General features: G+C 46.2%; 1 protein-coding gene across 5 annotated transcripts; it reads right to left on the reverse strand.

Moving 5' to 3' along the window:
* Positions 1 to 560: 560 nt before the first annotated feature.
* Positions 561 to 24594, reverse strand: MOB1B (MOB kinase activator 1B). Of its 5 annotated transcripts, none has more exons than XM_068188194.1 (6): positions 24431 to 24594; positions 9871 to 10037; positions 7301 to 7394; positions 6131 to 6264; positions 4814 to 4977; positions 561 to 4525 (listed from the first exon to the last, which is right to left on the reverse strand). In XM_068188194.1, the coding sequence occupies exons 1-6, from the start codon at positions 24442 to 24444 to the stop codon at positions 4448 to 4450; spliced, it is 651 nt and encodes a 216-aa protein (XP_068044295.1). In that variant the 5' UTR covers positions 24445 to 24594; the 3' UTR covers positions 561 to 4447. The 5 variants fall into 5 exon arrangements, with proteins under 5 accessions (XP_068044295.1, XP_068044292.1, XP_068044293.1 ...); XM_068188191.1 differs by lacking the exon at positions 24431 to 24594 and adding an exon at positions 23640 to 23845; XM_068188192.1 differs by lacking the exon at positions 24431 to 24594 and adding an exon at positions 18492 to 18626.
* Between the last annotated feature and the right edge of the window lie 9 nt (positions 24595 to 24603).

The raw sequence follows: 24603 nt of genomic DNA on the forward strand, positions 1-24603 counted from the left end.
TGTCCCTTCCCTTGGCAGGGGTGGAATGGGATGGGCGTTAAGGTCTCTTCCAAGGCACACCAATGTGGGATTCTATGAAACCCTAAAACCTCCCAAACAGACACCGAACCCAAGGAGAACCATGTCAAACGGGGAAAAATCCTGAGCCACAGGGGATGGGCACCAGCAGAGAGGGAGTTGTGGCCCCAGATTTGTGTAAAAAATTCAAGTAAAAGGCAGATTTTCATCCACCTTGTTCCCAACTGCCCTCCAGCCAGGTGAGTGAGCAACTTACCACGGGACAGGGCACTCCAGAACCCCTGGTGGGGGGAGGGCAGGAAATCTGGAGTGCTCCAGCTGTCGGGGTCACTGGAGGCTCTTGGGAGAAAGAAAAGCCAAAAAAAAGTCACCTGTGCTGCTGGGCAGGGCCAAAAGTGGAGTCGGCACCTCCTGTGGCACCGGCCTGCCAACAACATCCTTGGGTGTGTCCTGGTCAGATGTTTCCAATATACAGGAGGGGAATCTATTTACAGGTAGGAGACCATTGAGGAGCAAGTCCAAGAAGGAAATAAAGAAGACAGTCATGGTCAAACATAGCTATTTATTTTCTCTTATAAACAGCCTTCAGTTTCTTATTGAAAAAAAAAAAAAAAAACCCTAGGATTTAAATATTTTGCCCCATCACATACAACCATCTGTATACATTATTTACAACGCTCAAATAAACACGGTGCGGATTTTCAGACATTCATCTTGTTCTTTTTTGATCAAAAGCTGTTTTCTTTTAGAACTGAAATCTCCATCAGTGACTACAAACTGAAGCGGTATTGGCACAGTTAGCTCACAGTAAGGGTTCTCTCCTTGCATTTTATAGATTACACTGCGTTTTCTCCCACACATTTCAGGATTCTCAAGGAGGAGGAAAGGTTAGTGTCGCTCTCGGAATTCTTTTTTTTTTCTTTTTTTTTTTTTCCTTCAAAAATGGCCTTTTACTGAAGCCTCATTCATTTTTACTGAAACCTTGTTGGTTTCACACCAGGGCATGTGCCTCTACACCACACAACCACAGCATTCCCAAGCAGTCCAACAGCCACGACAATAAATGCTCCCTCCGCGACACGGCTCGGAAAATTGTCCCCAAGTTGCAAACGTACAAAAATAATGAGTATAGTTTAGTGGCTATAAAAAATTAATCTCCCCTAAAAATACAATATTCTATGAACAATCTGGGAATCGGTTCTTCCAACAGAATAAGGTAATTGGGTATTTTCCTAGGCTGCAAACTGAACCTGGCAAGAGGAAACCATAAGAAAAGCAGGGAAAGAAGAAGGTTTAACACTGAAAATCATTGTTAGTCTCGTGTTAAAAAAGAAGATAGCCAGGAAAAAACGATGGGCATCCATAAAACTGCCAGTGGTTTCAGGAGGGAGGGATTGGAAAAGAGACAACTGCTACCAGCAGTGAAGGAAACGAGATCCGGCGCAGAAGGGAATACTTTAGTTGGAAAAAAAAGCAAGGAATCTCTGCTCGTGCTGCAGCTCCTCAGATAATCCAACCAAAAGGGGGGTTATGTACAGTAACAGCACTCTGGCAGGCAGGAGAGGAGGAGAGAGCAGCAAGGAAAAGCACAGCTATCCAATAGGATGTGTTCATAGCAAAACTGTGTCGGGTGACCCGGGAGAAAGGAAGAGGGGTGAGAAATAGAAAGGAAAAATCTGAAAGGTAAGTTGAGTCCATAGCAGCAAGTAGGTGTCCTTACCTGGTAACTGAGGGTCAGGGACACTGGGAGAGGGCTTAGTTCCCAAGGACTGAGTAAGGACACTGCTCCTCTCCATCTCCACAGAAAAGCAGAAGTTCAAAGCTCTACATTGCATAGTAAGCAGGAAAAGAAACTGGATACTTGCAGATGGGCTGCCTGCCCCTCAGAACCTGCTTTGTCCCCTCAGCCTCCTGCAGTAGCAGAAGGCAGTGGTTTGGTTCCTCTTTGCACGAGTAACTTGTACCCCTGACTGGGACTGGAAAGACTTGGACAACACATCCCGTATCCATCCACCGCTGGCTGAGCTCCCTGGGCTCGGCCCTTCGCCCCTTCCCAGCTCCAGGGAGGAGTCACCACCCATGCATGTTTGTTTTCAAGCCCTGACAACATCCAACGTGCTGGTAGCAGCAGACCATCACAAACCACAGGAATTTGGGACCCCACCAGACTGGAAGGCCTGAGGCAGCTCTGGAAGCACAGCCTGGTTCAACCCCACTGGCACTTTCTGCTCCCCATGACCAAAGCTGGGAGGTTTTGTTCTCCAGCGCTTGTCACCCCTCAAAGTCCAAAGTGGGGGCCTGGAGTAGAGCAGGGTTGGCTTCTCTGGGGTTTATCTGGAGGGGCAGGGGGTGTCCCCCCCTTTTCCATAAATGCACTATTTTATAAACACATTCACTCGATCCAGATTCCATTGAGTGGCATTTCCATGTGCCCTTACTCCGAGAGTGTAAACACATGTCATCTTCTGGTCCCACAGCTTTGAGAAGCAAAACAACAATGAAAAGCTGCAAAAAGAAACAGCACGGGGATCCTAAATCCCCACCACTGCAAACACGTCCTCGATGTTATTTTCAAGTGTTGTGTAATTAAACAATGTGTTCATACAGCTGTCAGGCAAATCATGATCTCCAAGCTTTTATTACACGCCTAGAAACTATTTGGTCAAAGACTTTCTATTGCCAGATATTGAATTTAAAAAAACACACTATCCACACCTAAAACTCATTTTTTTTACTTTCCAATTCTGATGGGCTGGACTGCAGCAGATGCCTCTGGATTTCTAGAATTGGCTGTTCAAAATAAAAACTGCAAGAACAACAACAAGAACTACACCCTCCTAGGGCAGAAGCGTGCCAGGAACGTGAACCACTGCACTGCCGTGTCCAAGCAAATCCTCATTTCTACACCTTTATCCTTTCTGCTGCTTGCTGGCACATGACACCAAACCAAGGAGTCACCCTGAAACGGGAGGCATCCCCTGTTTAGCACCTGGGAGCTCCTGCCTTGCTCACTCTGTGTCCAAACCAAGCAGTTGGAATTTGGGAGATGGGTGGCTTTGGCGCTGTCGTGCGGATGGTGGCACAGGAAAAGCCAGAAGATCAGGATCCCTCACTGGAACCCAGGAGCTCCCAAGTGAGTCACTTCTGTGCTCAGCTGTTCCCTGCTGGCCATGCCAATGGCCTCTCACTCACCTCTCCTGCAGGTTCCTGCACGCCAGCTCCAACTTGACTTGAGCCAAGGCGCACAAAACAGAAGCTCAACTTCTCTGCCACGTACTCACCTTGGCCTCCCCTGTTCCTGCTGCTTTTCCCAACAGCTGGAGCTCCCTGAAGATGGGCAGTGGTTTTAAAAGGGGGAGAACACCATCATAGTAACATAACTCCAAAGCAGCCCCCAAAATTATCTCCCCCCCAGATACATTTTCTCAAACAGCAAACACTGGCCACCAAAGCCCCTCCTCAGAGCCAGGCTTTGCATTCCTAACTTAAAAACACCTTTCCAGCAGTTATTTTTCAAGCCAGGTTTTCCTTATTATTATTACTACTATCCCAGTGCAATTTTTTTCTAGGGAATATTTCCCCTAATTGTGTTTGTGCAAACTACCTGTTCATTTGGCAACTGCTAGGGGAACCTAACGAGCTGGCTGACCCAACTGATGCTCTCCTGCTAAGAAAATAAAAGCAACTATGCGAAGTCCCACGGCAGCAGGCATGGAACTACTTGCTAAGCACAAGGCCTGTGTAATTTTGACACCACCTTCACCATTTTGCTTTAGCAAGAACTTTGCTTTTCTTCGTAAGAAGTAATCTAGGTTTGAAAAATCCTACATTCATCTCTAAAAAAATAAGACAAGTATTTGTATTAAAAGCTGGAGATCATTGATTTCAGCAAGTTATGGCTTTTTTTTTTTCCTAGTGTAAGCATAGATATATGTTTCTAAAACAAGTTTCAGTAAGTGTCTGGGTGTTAGTACATATTTTCTGTTTCCAGCAATGTTCAGTATTGTATGTGCTTTGCACCTCAGAAGTGAGTCTGCCAAGGCACTTAGAGAATGTAAGCAAGTCTTCCAGGGACTTCATGAGAATGGGCTACCACTGACACAACACAAGAACCCATCCACCAGCAGAGTCAATCCCCCAACCAAGCACGTTTCCTTAATAAACACTCAGCACCTGCTAGAAATTCCACAATGAATAACAATAGTAAAATAATATTAATAAAAAAAAAAAAGCTATTTACCACATGTCACTAACAGAGAAAAGATTTCCCCTAATAAAAGCACAGAAAGTAGATCTTAGCTGTCACTGGTAACAGCACAGGGGGGTTGTTTTGTTTGTTTTTTTTTTTTTTAAACCAAACAAATTAACAAAAAACAAATACCAAACGCTCGCTTAAAGAAACAAGTGACTTCAAGAAGTCCTCTTCCTTTTATCTGTCCTTGGAGGTGAGTTTTTCAATCAGTTCTTGAAGTGGTGCAAGTTCTCTTCTATCAATAAGGTTGAATTCCTGTAACAGGGATAAGGAGAAAGACACACATAGAGAGTTTTGTGGGTACAGATGAGGTGAGAAGCCTTATTTAGCCAGAATTCATTTGGCAGTCAGCTTTCCATGCCCAGGCTGGGCCACTGCAGCCTCCCTGTCCATCTGCCACTCGCTGACCTCAAGTGTTCCACTGCCTGAAGTTTTTCCTCCCTCTTAAAGGAAGGAAACCTAAGAAGATGCTGAATTTTTTTTCCACAAGGGAAGAAGGATAATGTAGCTTGGAAGCGAGAACACCGTTTGCCATGTCCTTACCTGAACAAAAAATATAAAGTGCTTGAAAGAAGTGTTAAGGTGTGCCTCTTCCTGCAGCTGGATCACCGGGTCAAAGTGCTGGTGGTAGATGTGGGCGTAAACTCTGAAGAGACGCTTGAGAATTGTCTTGGCCACTGACATGAAGTTCTTTGGGAATGGTACGCCTGGGAAGAAGAAAACAGAGTGCTTATTCTTCAACACCCGGGCCATGTTTGTCTGTTGCGAAAGCCACTACAAGCCAGGGCAGATGGAATCAGTTTCAACAGCAGACCTTTGTCACTACACAGGTTCTATTAAAACCGGCTGGGAAACAGCAAGCAGCTACTGGGAGCCATGAACTCTTTAGCTGTCACTTCCCCAGGCTAAAGAAAGATATGTATCAACCCTCTGAAAACAGGAAACCTGTCTAGCTCCTCCTCACCTACCAGTCTCCCCAGTGAGCTCGGCTCTCCTGCAGCCTTTCCCAGTGCTCAAGTCCTGCCTGAAGGCCAGAGGCTCTGGATGCTCTGAGGCCAGTCAGGAGCTCACCAATGCTTTCAGGTCCCACCATTAACGTTCTCATGCTCCTGCTGCAGCCTGCCCTGCACACACGTACATCACATTTCCTCCTCTGGCTGCTGCAGCACACGGGAAATTCATACTTAGCTGGTTAGTTTGTGGCCTCTGAATCTCTCTCTGAAGGCACGGTTTCTCTAAAGAAGCTCAATGAAAATGTGTCAAAAGCCTCAGAAACTATTTACAAAGTTAAGGCAACTAAGAGACCCCCCCATTATCTTTCCCAAACTGTTGGTTGGTCATTGTTTCCCTCCTGCTTTTCTGAAAGAAGCCTCTTTAAAACATCTATTTTTCATCTTCACTTGGAAAAAAAAAAGCAAAAAAACCCATCAATTTAAGATCAAAGCTGCAATTCAGCTTCTTTAGAGATAAGGTCTGAAAGTTCCTCCTGACACCCCGACATCTCTTCTGTGACAAAAAGCTGCCTGGTTATAAGGGTCTGAGACCCTCTGCTGTTATTTCTAAAGAAACAACTCACTGTTCCATGTGAATAAAACACTAGACTCGATGAACAGAACCAGTCATTAGTTAGAAATGGTGCTTCCTGCACCCAGAATTGTGACAGGTGTTTATTGGGAGTACTAATACATGGATCAGAGTTCATGCATCACAACATCCCTTCAAAGATAAGTGTGTGTAGACAGGTAATGTAACCTTCTAAACCTGCCCCACACATCAGCTACTGAGGAAACCTTTTAACACTGGAGTGTTTCTGTGCAGGTGTAACCTGAGTGCACTGCTCAGCTGCAGGTACTCCCTTACCTATTTTAGAAGGAAACAGCGTTTCGTCATCCAGCTGGTCCTGGACCCAGGTCATCAGGTAATCGATGTACTTTGGTGCAGAGCACTTGATGGGCTTCTTGATGTTGGTGCCATCTGCCCAGTGGTACTCGTACCTGGGGTGAGACAAGGCAGCCTTTAGCACCACTGAGTCACTCCTGATGGGCCTTGCCAGATGGTGGATCATCTGGGAAAGGTACTGCTGAAAAACCCCAAGCACACCTAACACGGCAAGTCTGACCATACCAGCTCCCAAGTGAGCCACGGGGCTTGTACGTTGCAGATCGCACACGTGGTTTTATGCAAAGCTTAGCCGCATCTGATCAACCTGCCCTCTCAATTTGTTTAGCAAATTTGGTTTTGTCAGAACCGCTGCTGGGAGAACGTTTTCACCATAAACAAATCTGAGGAGGGATTATGAAGGTGCTGCTCACAACAGGACAACAAAAAAAAAATCTAACAAATTAGAGGGTCTGAAAGCATTTAAAACCTGTATCTAAGAACACAATGCAAATATCCCAGAGACACCAAATGGACCATGTGTCTGGATTTATGAAAAAGCGGGATTTCTCACCACCCGGTACTGCCCTAATACCAAGATTTAAGTGATATTCATGTAGGACAAATACCAACACTTAGCTGAGGTTGCCAGGATCAGTCTGTAGCCAGAGCAAAACAACAAACTGAAATAGAGAGCAGGAAAGAGAAACACTGGATGTCTCAACAAAAGTATAAGCAAGAATCCAAGAAAAGCACAGGGATTCTTATCCAGACATCTACTATTCCTGCAATACCTACAAGGAAGATTTTGCTAAGTTCTAATGGAATGCCTGCATATAAAATCTTTAAACCTTCATTTAAGAAGCCCCCATTAATGTTTCAGAAAAATAAAGAAGGGGTAAAAATAATTTCAATAATTAATTTACTTCCCAGGTTAAAGGACAAAAAATAAACACCAAACAAATATGAACACAGACCAAAAAATATCAACTTGCTATTCCCCACCCGCTTAACAGATGTTCAAATCCTTCTTCTCTTTCACATCCTTGCCACCCAACCCTGGAACTCCTCTCAGCTGGTCTCAAGCTTTTAAATGAAAAATCATCTCAAAAACTGCACCCAGTCACCAGTGTGTGAGAAACACACTCTTACTTTGGGCCAGCAGACATCACGGGGCAGCTCTCCTCCGTGCAGAAGTCCGTGATGGTTCCATAGAGCATGTTGATCTGGTTGAAGAAGTCGACAGCTGAAAAGCAAGGAAACCACCCGTCAGCAGTCTGCAGCACAAGATTCTGACAGCCCAGACTGTAAAGCACAGGTTCTGGAATGGTTTTTGGGAAAAAACTCCGCTGTTGTTGCTTTTTTAAGATCCATTATAACAGAGATGCAGAAAGCAACCACCAACTTTCTTTAACAGCCTCTAGCAAGAACTATTTAATTGTTCACTGCAGCAAAATCTTCAGTTGGAAGAAGAAAAAGGAAGGAGAAAACCTAGTTATTTCCCTTCCTGGAAGTTTGGTGCATTTCATTGCAATCCCACATTCTACTGGCAAGTGTGGAATCAAAGAAAGATTTTCAGCATAAACTTTCCAACTAGAGAGAGCAGGTACTCGTTAGGTGACAGTAGCTTCCCTTAGGCTTTGTATTCCAAAGGCCCACCTTTCCCAAAAACATCTCATACAATCCCAGACTGCTTCAGGTGGGAAGGGAATTTAAAGACCATTCAGTTCCACCACTGCCACGGGCAGGGACACCTTCTGCTATCTTAGGTCTCTCCAAGTCCCATCCAACCTGGCCTTGGACAGTTCCAGGGACGGGGCAGCCACAGCTTCTCTGGACAATCTGTGCCAGGGCCTCACCACCCTCACAGGGAAGGATTTCTTCCCAATATAGCCCATGTAACCTTACAGTTACAGTTACTCTTCCAGTTAATTACTCCAAACTCTTAAGAGAAGAAGGTTCTTTTTCATCCTGTCATGAGGAACTGTAGTCACTGCAATCAGCTTATAAAACCCACTTTATCTGCAGGTATTTTTCAGAGGATAAACGGCCAAGATGAGACAAACATCACTGTATCAAGTCACAGCTACTGCTCAGCAGGATGCAGGACGCCAGCCCCAGCTTCTCAAGTGCCCACGGGAACTGTTAATTAAGTTTCCATTCCCTGCTCCCAGCAGAAACCACAGCCCACTGTTTGCTTTGAGGCAAGCATGTTCAGAAAACCCACACAGGCTCCGACAGAACGCCTGATTACGGCAAATCCCACACTTGGAAGTCTCAAAATCCACAGGCCCATCAAGTCATTCTCTAAGACACCAGTCAGGCTGAGCACTGATCAAGAAGCAGCAGGGCAGAGCACGTTTGGTTTTGTGTTCTCAGGGTCGAGATGGGTGAAAGCAATGACTTGAAGTCACACATTTTGTCTCCCGACGAGACCCCTCTGTGAGCAGAAGGGGCTCACAGCTACTGCTGGAGTTCGGTGTGGTGCAGGGATGCTGAGGGAAGGGAGCCCGTCACCAGCTCACTCTTTAATTACAATTAATTACAGCTACAATTCCATTCCAGCTAATTCAGCAGTCAAGTCACTTGAGAAGGGAAGAAACTGCTGCCACGCAGGAAAGCAGACACATGGAGTGAAGGAACCACCAAAAGGGAAGGATGCCAGCAATACATGAAGCATCTTAAGCAATGCTTACTCACACAAGTGGGCTGGCTTTTTCCTCTAGTCTAGTTTTGCAATGCAGTGTGAATTAACTTTGGCAAAGGACGGTGTCAGCAATTCCAGCCTGCCCTGGAAGCGGTGGCAAGTGGAGCACCAGTGCACTGCATGACTGGTTGGGAACAGGAAGGTGAGAGTCGGTGGGATGGTTTCACTTCCCAAACATGTCAAAGAGCAAGAAGAAAAAAGGCAGAACCACAGAAACAATTGGAGGACATTTAACTCAAGCATAATTTCTACTGCAGTGCACAAATCAATCCTGTACCACCACTGGAGCAACCAAGCCTGAGAGGCAAAAGATGAGCAAACACCCAGACAGGGCACAGAGCTTGTGGCAGCCAAAACTTCACAGGCTATGGAGTACAAAGGAAGAATCCATTCTTCAGGAGCACAGGGCAAAATTCATGCAGCAGGGAGAAGGAGTTGGAGGCAACAAGGTCAAGCAATCAGAAAACACTAATTTAGGCATCATTGTTTGGCCTAAAAGCAGAGAGTTTGGACAAACAGCTTTAGAGGATGTTAAAAGAATGACATCAGAGACTTACCAGAGCAAATGCTCAAAACTTGGTAGGAACTAAAGGAGCTAACTTTAGGAAAATTACAAACCCCATCAGAATCACAGGACCATTCAGGCTGGAAAAAGACCTCTGAGATCATCAAGTCCAACCTGTGGCTGATCCCCACCGTCTGACAGCCACGTCTAGCTGTCCCCTAGACATCTCCAGGGATGGGAACTCCAACACCTCCAATGCTTGACAACGTTTTCCATGAAGGAATTCTTCCTGATGTCCAACCTGAACCTTGAGGCTGTTTCCAGTCACCCTGCCCTTGTTCCCTGGTAGCAAAGCCTCACCTGGCTGCACCCTCCTGTCAGGAAGTTCTAGAGAGCAAGGTCCCCCAACTCCCCTTTTCTCCAGGAATAGAAAGGGGGACACAGTTGTCCTGCCCCAAGTGTCAGCCCACTTCCAACACTTCGGTGATGAAGAAAAGGCCAGTGACTCACTGTTAACTGCAACCCATTCATTTAGGTCTTCCCCCTCTGGAAGCATCACAGCCATCCGGAGGTTGCCGCTTCCCAGCGTGGCCTCTGCATGTTTTAGCAGCTCGTACTGGTGAGACCCCTCGGGAATATTCTTCTTTGGTTTGAAGGTTTTGGAAGAGCGACTGCCACTGCAAAGGAGAGAGGAAATATTTAGAGACTCTTTGGAACTGGAAGCAAAAAGGAACCAAGCAGACCAGTCGCAGGTAAGGACAAGATGAACATTAAATACTTTACCCACTCACGTATTTTCACGTTGCAGCAGAGTATTTACCAAAAACTGGGATGCTAAACTAGCAGGTATTCTGACCTGTTTTAAACCATTTTCTGACCTAATCACTTCCTTACTTACAATTTTGTTCAGAAAAACATGGTCTGGCTTAGAAAAAACATTTAGACATTTGAATTTTAAACTATGACAGTGAGCCTGGATGGTACATGAGCCGCTAACATGTCAGAAACATGACGTGTAGAATTAAATATTTGCAGGGAAGTGTCAAGTGAGTCAATATTTGTGAGTATTTTCATGCATGAGCTGAGAGAAGACTTCTGTCAGAACAGGCAAACTGAGCTCTGAATTCCAATGCAAGTGGAAAGCTGTGAAACCCAGACAGCAGAATTCTCATCACAAATACTATCCAGATCTCATTCCTTTATATAAAGACTTGGCCAATGTTTCACTATCTCTCTAAGGACCAAATAGAATTTCTCACTGGTGGGGTGCAAGGGCTGGCTCTCTTTATCTGAGGCCCTGGCACAGATTGCCTAGAGAAGCTGTGGCTGCCCCTGGATCCCTGAAGTGTCCAAGGCCAGGCTGGAGTGGGCTTGGAGAAACCTGGGCTAGGGGAAGGTGCCCTGTCTGTGGCAGGGGTTTGGAATGAGATGGGCTTTGAGGTCACTTCTAACACAAACCATCCTGGGATTCTGGGATTCTGTTCTATGGTCCCAGAGCTGCTCTGACTCTCTGGGACCCTGAAGGAGCGGCAGCATCCTCCCCTTCTCACAGGCCTCTGAAGTAATCCTGGGTCCTGTGAAGAAGGGCTTGGCTGGACTTCCAGGGATCCTGGGATGGTACAGCTGCACAGCCGTGAACACTGACATGGACACCCGAGCAACACCAGTGCAGCCTGCTGCTAAATGGAACCAGGAGCCAGAAGGAGAAGGAGGGAACATCCTGCCCCCATCTGTTCAGTACAGGACACTCCCGGCTCCTTCCAGTCATCTGCACCTCACCCTAAGCCAGGATACCAGACACAAATCCTGAATTAAATAATTGCCTCTCAGTGGGAGTGAGAAGCTTCTGTGGCTCAGGGAGTTGTTGTCCCCTCCCACCCCTCCAGCCACCTGCATCTGGTGCCAGGCCAGACTCAAACCAGCTCTGAACAAAGAAGAAACTGAAAAAAAACCCAACAAACAAAAACCCCAAATCTCTCAACTGATTACTTTACTTAAACCCAATTATTTTCTTTTCAGGAACACAGCCACTTTAGAGGCACTTTGCCAACATGAGGAGTGAAAATACAACCTAAAACATCTGCAGAGCAGAAGAGACTGGGATCATTATCTTTCCACATGTGTCAGCATAAGCAGAAGGAACCCAGCATGAGCTAAACAACCTGGAAAAAGGTTATGAAATAACTAACCCCAGCAATTATTGTTTGTATTTTAGCACAAAGAGTAAGCCCAACAAAGGGACGAGGGTTTGGGAATAGGGCAGAAGGAAAGCATGGTGAAGGAATTCCCTAAGTAAGTAGTTTGTTCTGAGAAACTCTGTGTAGGAATTCACCATACCCACCCCAGCTCGTGAGTCTGCCAGCCAACAAACCAAGTCACTGCAGATCTGCTGAACACCCTGCACAGATCCATGGTCAAAGAAGCAGAAAATGCAACATGTTGGAAAAAGCTTTAGGTAGCATTCAATCCCTGCTCCCCCCTTCCCAAAAACACAGGGGTTCTTCCCATAAGCTGTCAGAGGCTGTAACAACAGAATGAAGTATTGCTCTAAATTATCCATTCCATCTTTGCCTCCAACACCTTTGTGATCCCTGCTTCTCAAATGCAGCACAGCCACCCTAAGCCAGCAGGAAATGGTCTCATACGCAAGGCAGGCCGGCATCCAAAAGGAAAAGTAATTAGGATAGCTGCAGCCTGGTAGTCGTCACGTGCTATGGAAATACCTGCAACGCTGGCAATAAATTATCAGAATTCCATGCACTTATGCAGTTCACCGAAGCCAGTTAACACACTCCCTGAGACACAGCTCAGAGACACCCTAATGCAGCCTCCATCTTTACAGGATGTGGTTTTTCTTGGAAAGTTTGGTTAAAAATATTGCATTACTAAACAGTGTTCCAATTACCTTATTAGTCCAGAAGCCCTCCTATTATTTAACAACAAAAAAATAAAAAATTACTTTTTCTTATTTTGCCGATCTGTGTCATGTGACAGATGCAGAAAGCTGTCTTGACCCAGGTCTATTTCCTCAACTCCTTGAGCAATCAGGGAAAAAAAGTAACTTTAAATAGAGTTCTCTGCCTGGTGAGCAACAATACACACAATCATCCACGGCTGGGTCATGTGTGACATTCTATTTTCAGCTACATTCCATCATGGAATCAGCCATTTCTGTCAATGTTTTAAAATGTTTTAAGACAGTAGGCAGCACCTGCCTTTTCCTGTTAAGACTCTCTGAGCTCTCCTTCATATTAAGGCAGAAGTGAGAAGGGACAGAGAAACCGGTGAAGATCCCATTTTCCTTGGACATAAAAGGGTCATGAAACGTGGAGCACCATCCCCACTAAGTGCCACAACCAATATGCAGCCTGCCAAGGAGCACGGACTTCACAAGGAATTCCAAGGACGCTTTGCTCCCTTCCCTGCCACAGGGAATGTTCCTAGCAAATGATTACTCCCTTCTATTCCTCCAGGGAGCTGCAGCCCCAGCAGTGCCAGCTGCAGCCAGGCCCAGCACTGAATGAGGAACTGTGCCTTCTGAGGCTGTGTGCAGGGCTCGGCAGCCTCGGCAAGCCCTTCCCACCAGCAGGAGCCCACGCAGCCACGTCACAGAACACCACATTTCCTCCAAAGCTGTCATTTTAGCCACCCATCTGCTGGCAGGGGGTGGTTTTTGTGATGCACGGTCTGCAGGCTGCTCTGTCTCAGGGTGGTAAGAGGATGTTTCCAGAAAAAAAGGGAGAAATGTGAGGTGTTCTGCTCACCCCACACTGCCTCAAACAGCTCATCTCGGCTTCAAACGCAGCACTGGCAGATGTTCTGTGCTCAAAGCAGCTTAAACACCCAGCCTCAGCTCTTGATAAGCTTCCCAGTAACTGCTGCCAAGAGAAGCCCTTGGGCCGACCTAGATTAAACCTCCTCACTCCCAGCCATTTGTCCACAGAGCCTTTCAGCAGGGATTTTTATCCATTTCCACAAAGTCTGCCACAGATTTGGGGAAACCTCAATTAAACCAGGTAAGTTTAGGCTCTTTATCCATAAAAGCTACCCCTTCACAGCTTGTTCTCAGCACAGAACTAACCTCAGGCCCTCACCTGCTGTGCAGTGGCAGCATTTTCAGCACACACCTGCCACCTATTTCCTCTAACTGCTCCCTAATGCTGATGGCCCTTCCTTGAGGTAAGGAGTGAGTGACTAACTCCTGGAAACACAGCTGTACCACTCGGTGTCTCCCCAAAGCCACCACCACCACCATGGCCAGGCTAAAATAAGCCCTTCAAAGTATTTGGAAAAGCTCAAGAGATTCTCAAAAAACTCAATTCAAAACCGTGCACAGAACATTTACGCAGGGCATGGAAACTTGTCCTATTTTAACTCCTGCTTTTTCATCTTCAAGCGCTTTCCCAAGCATCAATTAATCCTCACAAAGTATCTTTGAAGTAGGGATCATTACTGTCTCATTGCACAGGGAAACTGAGGCAGCAACTCACTGCCACAGGCACATGAGTGAGTTTATCAGAGAAGCCCCCAAGTTTTAGCTATGCACTTCATCATCTCCCTTCTCCCACTATGCCTCTTTTTAAAAACAGAAACACTCTAAGACAAGACTCAAATTCCAGAAAAGCAAACATTTCCAGCCTTTAAACAATAATACAGGCCTTCAAATGATAACATCCTGCTAAGAATAGAAACATCAGAGTGAAATTGGCTTGTTTCCACCAGCCAACACATCAACAAAGAAACTAAAATAAAAGCTCGAGCAACTTTTTGACAAAGAAATCAATAGCTGCAGCCTTTCCCTGTGAGAACCACAGCATCAGGACAGTGGGGAAAATTAAGCTGAACATATTCAAAATCTGCACTGATGAGAGTGAACTTGAACATTTCTATTTATAAAACTGAATAGTCACAACATTTCTGTTCTGAAGAGAGACAGTGTGAGGGCAAAGCGCTGCTTCCTTCAGTTCTTACAGCACCAAAAAGTCAACTTTTTCCAATCCAATTCCCATTCATTGCAGGAAGCCTGTCTCAGTCCAGTCACTTGAATCTGCAGGTAACAAAAGCAAGGCAACAATTCAGCATGCAGTCCATGCAGCAGCTCTGGGAAGCAGCTAGGAGCTGCCAACTCCTTACACAACACAGTTGCTCTCCCAGAGGGTCAGGCAATGGTTTGAAAGCAATTCCAGGCCTAGAGCTTTTGTTTTGGTTTAAGGAGGAATCAGTGGCACTGAATTGAAAAACTTCCCCAGACACATGGTTATTCCTACAGGAACAGACTATGGGGCTCATTGTTTATTACCTACACCACAGAGTAACTTCAATTCCCTGTAGGCTTTTGAACCTGGAGAGGCTTCTCAAAAGGGGTATGGTATTTCCTCCTTCCACTGGAGTACTGACAGGGAAATCAGTGTCTCCATGAGATTTTTCATTCTCTACCCATCAAAGTGGGGATTGAAATCTGGCCTCCCCTTCTAGGAAAAAAAGCTGTCTCCACAGACTGAAGTTCCCTACAGGATGGCAGATGAAAAAGGCACAACCTCACAAACAGCTCTTAAAAAACACGGGTCCCATTATGCACACGATTTGACACGTTAAAAGAGCAGCTGTTTATCAGATGATTCACATGCAGGAAAGAGAAAGTTATTTAAGGTAGCCCTAAGGAACAGTTTTGCTTTTGCTTGCCCCAGCCACCACCCCTCAGCTCAAAGCATACGTAACCCTTACACATGCACATTCTTAAACTGTGCTTTTTTTCTGCTGTACACACACAGTTTAGAATCAGTGACTTCGAGCCAATGTGGGATTGGCCCAGCACAACTCTTACACGCACCAGACCACACCTGAAGGGAAACCTTTGCTGGCTGAGCTCTGAGCAGGGGACGAGCTCAGGGTGTTTGGAGAGCGGTAGCTTCCCTGTGCCCTCACTCCCCCCGCAGCAGCACACGGTGCCAAACCCACAAAGATGTTAGGTGGCCACAGCCTGTTTTCCAGCCAAGCCAGGCACCTACGCTTCCCTCTGCTTCCGTTTTCCCATCTGCAGGCTGAGAAAGTGCCTGTAAACAAGAGGGAGGTGTTGTGCTACAGCACTCGTGTCTGCTACAACTCCACCCTATGGTGTTCCTGCTGTTTACCCACTTGGATGCAACCGTTCTCCCAAGCAATCACAATTCCCAGTGCAAGGAACAAGCAAGTGTCCAGAAGCCCATCCCATGACCGGGAAATCATCATCAGTTTGCTATGCTTACAACCAAAATAAATCCCCTTGTTTCATTTACAACGCATTCATTTAATACACTTTCATCTCCTGGAAAATCCTCAAAATAAACAAAGCAAGTCACAGTTGCCCTCACTGGATACTACCAGAGCCCTGTCTGTGCACTCCAAACACAATTAAACTACTCCCAAGGCAGCCAATGGTTGCGGAAGTGACTCAACCTCTGCTGCCCTGTTCCCTGCAGGACTAACAGAGAGGGGCAGGCCAGAGCCACAAAAAGCAGTATCCATCCCAGAAAAGCTTGCATCCAAGTTCTCCAGGCAATCGTGGCCTCCTGACTTGCAGAGACAGGCAGGCAGACACGGGGACAGCAGAGGAACTGGAACATGTCCGTGGCACAGAACCTGCAGCCTCCCCAAAGGCTCACTGAGTGCGTTCTGTGGATGTCACGGCACTGCCGCTCCCAAGTCTCCCGCACACTTTTTCCCAGAGCTTTAAGACCAACCACCAAACTTGAAACACATTTTCACAACGATTAGCAACAAAGAAGCTTGCAGCAGAGACCCAAGTACCTCTGCACGCTCTTCTCCTCCTGACATCCGTTTGAAATCCTGCGGCATGAGAGGAATCAAGAATATCCCAAACATTTTGTTGCACACTCCCAGCAATCCACTGACTACCTCGAGGCAAACACAACGCTGTCTTCACCCGCAAAATTTCAAGCTTACTACAAACAGACTTCATATTTTTAAGAAAGTGAGCACTAGTTTTGGCTGTTCTGTTGGGTCCTTTCAATCAGACTGAGGTTCCTCATCTATTTCGATATTAACATTTACTGTGTACATACACACCCACACCTTGTGGAACTGTAAGGAACAATCCAAACTAGATCTATTTCTTCTAATATCCTAATATTCACATAGTACTTGCTTAAAAGCGCGGGCTGCTGGAGCTTTGAAGAAGGTAAACATGAAGTACTCCTTTTCCAACTGCTTTGTTTTTTCCTGCGAGATGGAGTTCATTATTTTGAACATTTCAGCCCCTAATTAAGCTCCCTTCAAGCTAAACAGCACTATTTCCCCATTAATGTTCCCCTCTTTTCTCAGGGATCCCTTATTTCTGTCAATTAGCATCAGCCCACTCAAAAGGGAGGGCACAGCATGAACTCCAGCCCAAGTCAGAACTTCACCCAGTAACCTTTCCAAGTGTAGATTCCACAAAGGGTCAAAACTCTTTACTGCAGGACTGTACCTAATAAACAATTCAGTGGACACAACCACACTTTTTTTTTTAAGCCTACCCTTCCCCATATATAAAACTGAGCAATTCATAAAAGAAACATAAGGAAATATGTGTGATACCTGTGATTCTTTTACTCCAGCACTTCTTCCATGGGACGACCAGGGAGCAGCATCCCACACAAAAGGTGTCTGCTGCTCCCCACAGCCAGCTGCTGCTCCTGCCTCACAGATTTCCTTACTTTCAGCTGAATTATCTGTCTGTCCATGACTAACACCCTCTGCGTCCAAAGCTGCTGCTAACAGTCACACCCTGTAAATACATTTATAAGTAGGAAGCAGAGCTTTGCAGAAAGCCATCTACAACCCGCTGAGGGTGATAAATTGCAGTAATAAAAGCTTGGCCCTAGCATCAAATTAGATGATGTAGATCCTTACTTGTACACCAAATATAGTGTTTGGAGAACATGCCTCAGAACATGGATGGCTTCCCAAAATGCTGATCAGTGCTTTTGGAAACCGATGCTTAATGAATGACTAAAGCAAATCTAGTCATACAACCTAAGAAATCGCACCAGGGCATTTCTAAAGGAAGAAAAAAATACTTCACTGAAGACTTTAAGACAGTCTTCAATCCCTTTAAACACGATAAAAAGAACCATCTCTTAATGTGCTTAGGGAATAGGCAGTTAAAGGAGAAATTTAACTAAATTTTCATGGGGAAAGAGTCACTTGAGCACTTTCTAAAAGGCTGCCCTTTACTGTAACTCCCACACAAAACAGGCTGAGGACAGGAACGAAGCAAAGGACAAACACTCGGCAACTTCCCAACAGAAAATCTCCAACAGAGGAGAAGGTTAAACTCACACTTGGATGAATAGGCAAAATGGGGTCTGGATCCAGGAACTAACAATCATTGGAGGCAAGAAATGACACAGAGAACAACAGGAAGAAGGAATGGACAGGAGGCAGCAATGAATAATCTAACAGCTTTCCAAAAATACACTGCATTATCTCACCCCCAAGTATTTCTTACACAACCCCCACATTTAATAAAATCCTGTATGTGCTATCTTCAGGAAAATTTGCTTGTCTCTTCCAAAGTATCTTATCAAGAAAACCCACCAGTCTGAAGCATCTGAGAGGGAATGACTGCTCCTGCATAGACAGGAGCACATTTCTTTTGAAGTTATTTAAGCTTAAGCATTTGACAGTTGAGCTCAAAGTCAGCTGAACTATTCTATGAATTTAAACATTCAGACTTTTGCTCTTTTTATTTTTCCCACTCCCATTGCAGCAAGAAATTTTAAGAAGAGCTGTCAACCACAAAAGTTAGTAACAGGACATCAGAGATGCTGTTTTTCCTAAAAGGTACACCTCAGCGTTTGAAAAAGCAGTATTTTGTTGCCATACAGTAAAAGACAGTGTAATGCCATTTTGATTCCTGGATCCAGAACACTGAGCAAGTCCCTAAAACAATTAATCCATTCAAGCAAAACCAGGCCTGTGCTACTGAAGTTGGGAAAAACACAAAGTACCAGCCACCGAAACAAAATATAGGTTATTTCATTATGGTTACAATAGAGAACCCACCCAATCATTATTTGGGTTGAAATGATTTCCATATCAAAACTCAGTTGTCTCAATTTTCAGCAAAAGAGGAATTTACCAAAGCTTACCTAAGCTCATTTGTTCTCTTTGTCATAAAGAAAGGAATTAGACTTGTGATAAAGACAACAAATCCAGGCATTATGAGTCCTTATCTGCAAGATGTTCTCCTTCAAGTGAGGAAGGGATTAAGATTTTGTACGACAGTATCTCAAGGACACAAGCAATTAATCCAGAGGCAAGTGACCACACTGAAAGACAAAGTGGTGCAAGGACAGACGACAAAAAAAGCCAAGTAAACCTCAACTAAAACTGAAGTGGAACATGGGCCGGATCTCTTCAGGTGTGTAAGAATACCAAAAGGAATGGATTCCTGCCAAGGCTCAGCTATGAACTGGAGAAGGAAGAGAAGAGAGGGTGAACAAGGTACAAGTGCCCTCACACACCAGAAAAAAGCCAGAAGCAAAGCTGGATTTCAGGGGGAAAAAAGACACAAGAGTGAGTGCATTCATTGCCACAGACTGCTTTTAGAAGCATCAAAATACATTTGCAAGGCAAAAACTACTGTTACCTTAATGAATTCTCAGGGTGGGAATGACACACAAAATTACCATCTCCTCCTCATGAACTGACTGACTGCTGACTCAGGCTACGGATTTGAAATGGGAAGTGAAGCCTTGAAGCAAAGGGAGATGTCTGAGATGTACCACACTTTTTACCTAAGCTCACTAAGAAATTACAAGTTATTTCAAACTTATTTTCCAGGAACCAATTTAAACTGCATGGATACATGCAAATCCTCAGCTCTCATTCCCTTCTTTCACATCCCCGCCTCAAAATATCTACCCAAGAAGCAGTGCCCTGGGAAAGCATCTGGGAGATCCACATCCACCACAGATGACAAAGGAAAGCACTGGATCCTCACAGTCTCACATCATGAAATGTAGAGGCTGGAGAAATTTTTCCAAGTCTGCGAAAAGTAATTGTTATACTCAGCTCTAGCTGAAAACAGATTTAAAAGCAGCTGAATTTATGACCCACAGTCTCCCTGCGTATTTAAAAGAAGAAGAAAAACCCAAAAAAAGAACAAAAGCCAAACAGCAAGCTCATTGTAGCTCAGTTCCAATAGGAAGTGGCTTAGTTTACAAATGCTAAAAGCATCGCAAAGCGCACATCCTGCGGTTTAGGCTGATTTGTGGGTCAGAGGCTTATTGATAGCTCTGGCAGCAAGATCTGCCTTACTGCTTATGAGGGAAGACTTAACCTGGCCAAATTTAATGCAGTTATTTACTTCTCCAAGAAAAAAAAGCAGCTTCACTCTGTCAGCCTCTTGCAACCCTCCAGCCATCCACTGGCATGCGGAAAAATGCTTCTAATATTTTATGCTTTTTCAAACAATATAAAAATGTATGTCTCAGGACAGCACGAGGTGGAACTGTGGCCACGAAGAAGCCCTAAATCCAAAGCCCTGTCTGAAAAGTAAAAGGTGCCAAAGGCATTTGATAAAGACAAAAATCCCAGCCACTCTCCAGCACACAAATCAATCCCAAAACTGATCCTCCTTCCATAGCTCCTCCCTGCAAACAGCTAATGGCATTGGCTCACTTACACAAAGAGGGAAGGACAAACAAGGGAAAACAATCCTGGCATAAAAGCAAACAATTAGGAAGTAATTAAGACCGGACATCACTGCGATGTAGTAAACACAACTTTCACACTGAACAATGCCTTTCTTCCTAAGCTATTTTTTCCATTCCAAACGAATGTTTCTATCTGAGAAGGAGCTATCTAACAACATTTAGAAGCGACAATCACTCACCTACTACATGTTCCCAAAACACAGCAGCAGGGGTAAACGTTGTTTTTCCAAGTGCCAGGCCAAGTGCAGCCATCTCACAGCCTGAACTGGGCTGCACAGTTCTGTGACTCCGAGGCAGACTCGTTCTTGCAGAAATAAAAGCCAGACAGCAGCTTCCTTGCTCTCTACCTCCGACCTCAGTGATAAGGCAGCAGCACTCCATTATGTGACACCCTAAACCCCACGTTTTACTTCACTGTAAGTTGATTGTCAGAGCTGACACCGTTTAAACCCCACCACTACAGAATACTTCTGTTTTCCTCAAAACTCAAAATTACTGTTACCAAGGATTTAAAAAAAAAATTATTTGGGAAGCTGGCAATACCTTTAGAGTTGTGTCTCCAATTTACTTGTGGAAAAACTCGAGAGACTTCTCAATCCTGGTACTTAAAAAAAAAAAAAAAACAAAAAACAACAAAACAGGAACTGGACACAGCACTAATGGTAGCAGTCAAGCAGCTGATTTTATGTTAACACATCCCTGTGTGGAGAGCTTCTGCCCTGATCTCACAGTAGCTTTACACTCCTCAAGGTAAAACAGAAGAAAACATATGCATTGAAACACTGCGGGGGAAATACCTGGATGTCCCCTGTATTTCCCACTTCTAACAGTCGGCAAATGCCTACATGCTGATTTTTCCACGTGCAAATTCCAGTTTAGGAGTGCCTACCGGTCCTCTGGGTGAGTCCTTGTTCGAGAGGAGATAAACACATCTCCAAAAGTATGGAAGGAGCACTCACAAAGCACTCAGCTGCTACACTGCCTGCCCTGGACAAGGAGTGGCCACCTGGCACCTCGGGAAGCTGAGGAAGGAATAAAAACAAACAGCCCTGATGTCCTCCAAGAGCAGAAGCAGCCTGAGGAATTGGGAAGGCCGCACTGCTTGTCTATCTCAAAACAAATCCATCAGCTCTGATTTTGGTATTCATCTGCAAGAGATGTCATGAGGAAAAAAAGGTAATGCCTCGCTACACCTTCTGCACATATATTTACACACGAAGTATGATTTCAATTAAAAAAAAGAAAACAAACAAAACACGTGGAGCATCAGAAGCAGCTGCCAGGCTGCACTGTGCTGTAGAACAAGGCAGTGAAGGAAGAGCACATCTTGCCCCAGTTTGGTTTACAAGTTAACTTGGCCTTCACTCACCAAAAAAACTACCCCCAACAACAGCCAGTCACACAGCTCCTCATTCTTCCAAGACTGATCAGGCAACAACTACTTAATCTCTTTTTTAAAAAACCCTGTGCTGGAAACCTCAGAGAGGGATTCACTAATCCAAAGATATGGGTTCCGTGGGGTTTTTTTAAAGAAAAGAATTTCAGAACTTCAATAATAAATCTGAATATTTCCCTTTTATAAATAAATGGTTTTCATCTAGCTTCCTTTTTTATGTAAGTCTTGCCAGCAGAGGATAACACAAGCATGTTACCATATGGCACGCCCACCAGAACTATCTTTAATTTTTTTTCCTTGGAGATGTAAGCTAAAGTACCTGCAACTATGCCGTAATTTCCTTTTAGAGAGAACTTACCAAGCAGTGTTTTTTTTGAATTTGAGATATTTTTCTAGTCCAATTCCCATTTTTAAATCATTTTTAAAGACTCGGGATAACTTATTCAACTGTTGGAGAGGTTTACAAAGTCTTTTCAGAAAGGAAGAAACAGATCAGAAAGAGAAAACCGCAGCTCTGAAAATAACAATTGCTGTCAAACCCCAGTTGTATTAATTCAGTGACTCGCCTCACAAGACAGTCTTTTTATAGTGTTGCCCCTAAGCAGAGAAGACAATGGTTCCCCTTGATTTTATTTCCCCCCCCATGTAGCTTTATATATCAGTGGCCCTAGCAACAGGGAAGAATAGCCACGGATTTGTCAGCGGACAAGGGGGGCCCCACGCACGCTGCGTTATCCGAGCACAATCCCCCTGTTCTTTGACAGCAGGGAAGCCTGCAGGAGAGCACAGCTTTTGGCACCGTGCTGGGTGTCAGTCTGACAAGCTGCAGCCCGGTGCCTGACGATAAACCTGCGCGACAGGTTCGCTGCCACACAGGAAACCTTGCCTCTGCACAAGGACAATCCAATCCTCACGGCAGCCCCAAACTGTGAGTCAGCCCACTGAAGGACAGCAGTGTCACCGCAGCTGGGAACAAACCCTGCTGGCACCTCCACATCAGTGATAAAGGGGTGAAAAAGTACTGTGAAAGACTGTGTTATGAGCACCACGCAAAGGTGGGGGTGCTGCAGGCAAAATGCAAGCTGGCATTATCAATAAACCTGCAGACATCCACACACTATCTTGGAATAACTCTTATCAAGCCAAAACTCAAGTCTGACAAAAGGTCATGCTAACTTTCTGGATTCCTTAAAAAAAAAAAAAGCCAACCAACCGAAAAAACCCACCAAAACTCTGTGTCAGCATCACAGAAAGTTTCCCTGGTCACCTCCTCGAGGCCTAGCAGGCATATTTTCAACCTTTTTTTTTTCCTAACTCACTTCTAGACTGCAGATGAGCAAATTAGGTGCCATCTACAGCACTCTGCCAACAACAGCTGAGGCATCTTTGCCAACATTTCTAACTTTGCCGTGCACTAACTCCAGTCTCCATTTCTGTATTTCATCCAGAAGGATCACTTAGAACAATGGAGGTGGGGGTAAAGGTCTGCTATCTTAGGTTTCAGAAAAAAGGGTCCAAAAAAAAAGAAACAAACACCTCATTATTGCCAGTGACCGAGGGTGGAAGGTTTCATGCTTTTCCATTCCCAGTTAGCCAAATGACACGGAGAGGGAGGCTCTCTAATTTGCAAACCAGACTCCCAGGACACTCGAAATCCTGTCCCCCCTTCTCCATCCACCGTGGCAGCTGAGAATTACGAAGGAGAGGGACAGCTGGGCTTCTCATTAGCACCGCGCCTCCATCCACGGACAATCATCTGCACCCACCTCGTCGGTGCCTTTAGCAATCCCTCCAGGAGCACGGAGCACGACAGGCCAGCGGGATGGATACGGCAGAGTTAAAAGATAAACACAAGGGAGGAACTGAGGAGGAAACCAGCGCCAGGGTTATTTGTCTCCATGAGAACACAACTTACTAGAACACTCCAGCTCTGAGATAAAGTCTCTTCTCTAAGCCCAGGCCACGTTTACATCTGCTGGTTATCAATGTAAGCCTCTAACAGCTGCCAGATATTCCGGCAGCAGTCCCACGGAACCCGGAGTGTGCGGGAACAAGGCCCTAATGGAGCTCGGCTCTTCCAGGGTGCCTTTTTCAGCTGCCTCGATCGCCCTTCTTTCCCTAGAGCGCATCTTCGCCTTAATTAATAGGTCACTGAACCGGTTTATGTTAATTGTCACAAGTACCTCGTCTTTGTTTCTAAGGGGAGGGACCAAAGTTCATTCGGTTCTTGCCCACGAAGCAAAATTTCAAGAAGTGGGGGTTCTGCTCGCACCTGAATCGCCGCCGACTCCCGAGAGGGCTTTTTCCTGCCGCAGTAAAGCCTGGCCAGGTCCTTGGCGGGGCTCCGGCAGCCGGGGAGCCCCACCCGCCCCATCACTTGCACCGGGGTTCACTTCCGCACGCCAGCTCCCGACCCAGCTGCGCCACACAACGCTACGGCACCAACCTCTGCCCGCCAGAAACGAGAAACCCGCATGAAAATATCATAAAACCTCGGGGAGACCCCTCGGGGGTCGGGTGGGTGTTTGACCCCGACCCCGATCTCGCCTACCCAGCGACACCCCTCCGCCGGGCAGCACGGAGCCCACCGGGGAGGTCCCCGGCGCTGGTGATCCTTGGCTGTTTCCAAACTCGTATCCGTAAGGGGAAGCCGCACGGGAAGGGGAAGCCCGGTTCGCTCGCTCGCTCGCCCGCCCTCCAAACGCCCTCACGGCGCGGCGGCGGCCCCGCCGCTCCCTGCCGGCGGAGCGCAGCGGGGCGGCTGCTCCCGGGGCCGCCGGGGGGTCGGGGCACAAAGGGAGAGAGCGGGGAGCGGACGGAGCGGGCGCCAGGCCGGCGGGGAGCGGCGGGCAGTGACCACCGAGCGGGCGGGCAGGGCGGCCGCGGCCGCTCGGTGGGCTGTGCTGCCCTGCCCTGCCCGACGGGACGGCGCAGAGCAAGAGGAGAGGACCCCCCACACCCCGCGGGTACTCACAACAAGAAGCTCATGGCGATGGCGGAAGAGCGGGACCGGCGGCTGCCTGGGCTCGGCGCGGCTCGGCTCGGCTCCCAATGGCAGCAGCGGCGGCGGAGGGCGGGCGGGTGCGGGGAGAGCGCCGCGGGGCGGGGACACGGCCCGCCCGGCCGCCATCGCCCCCAGCGGCCCCC

The sequence above is a fragment of the Anomalospiza imberbis genome, chromosome 4 (assembly GCF_031753505.1).
Source record: "Anomalospiza imberbis isolate Cuckoo-Finch-1a 21T00152 chromosome 4, ASM3175350v1, whole genome shotgun sequence".
In the NCBI taxonomy this organism is placed as follows: Eukaryota; Metazoa; Chordata; class Aves; order Passeriformes; family Viduidae; genus Anomalospiza; species Anomalospiza imberbis.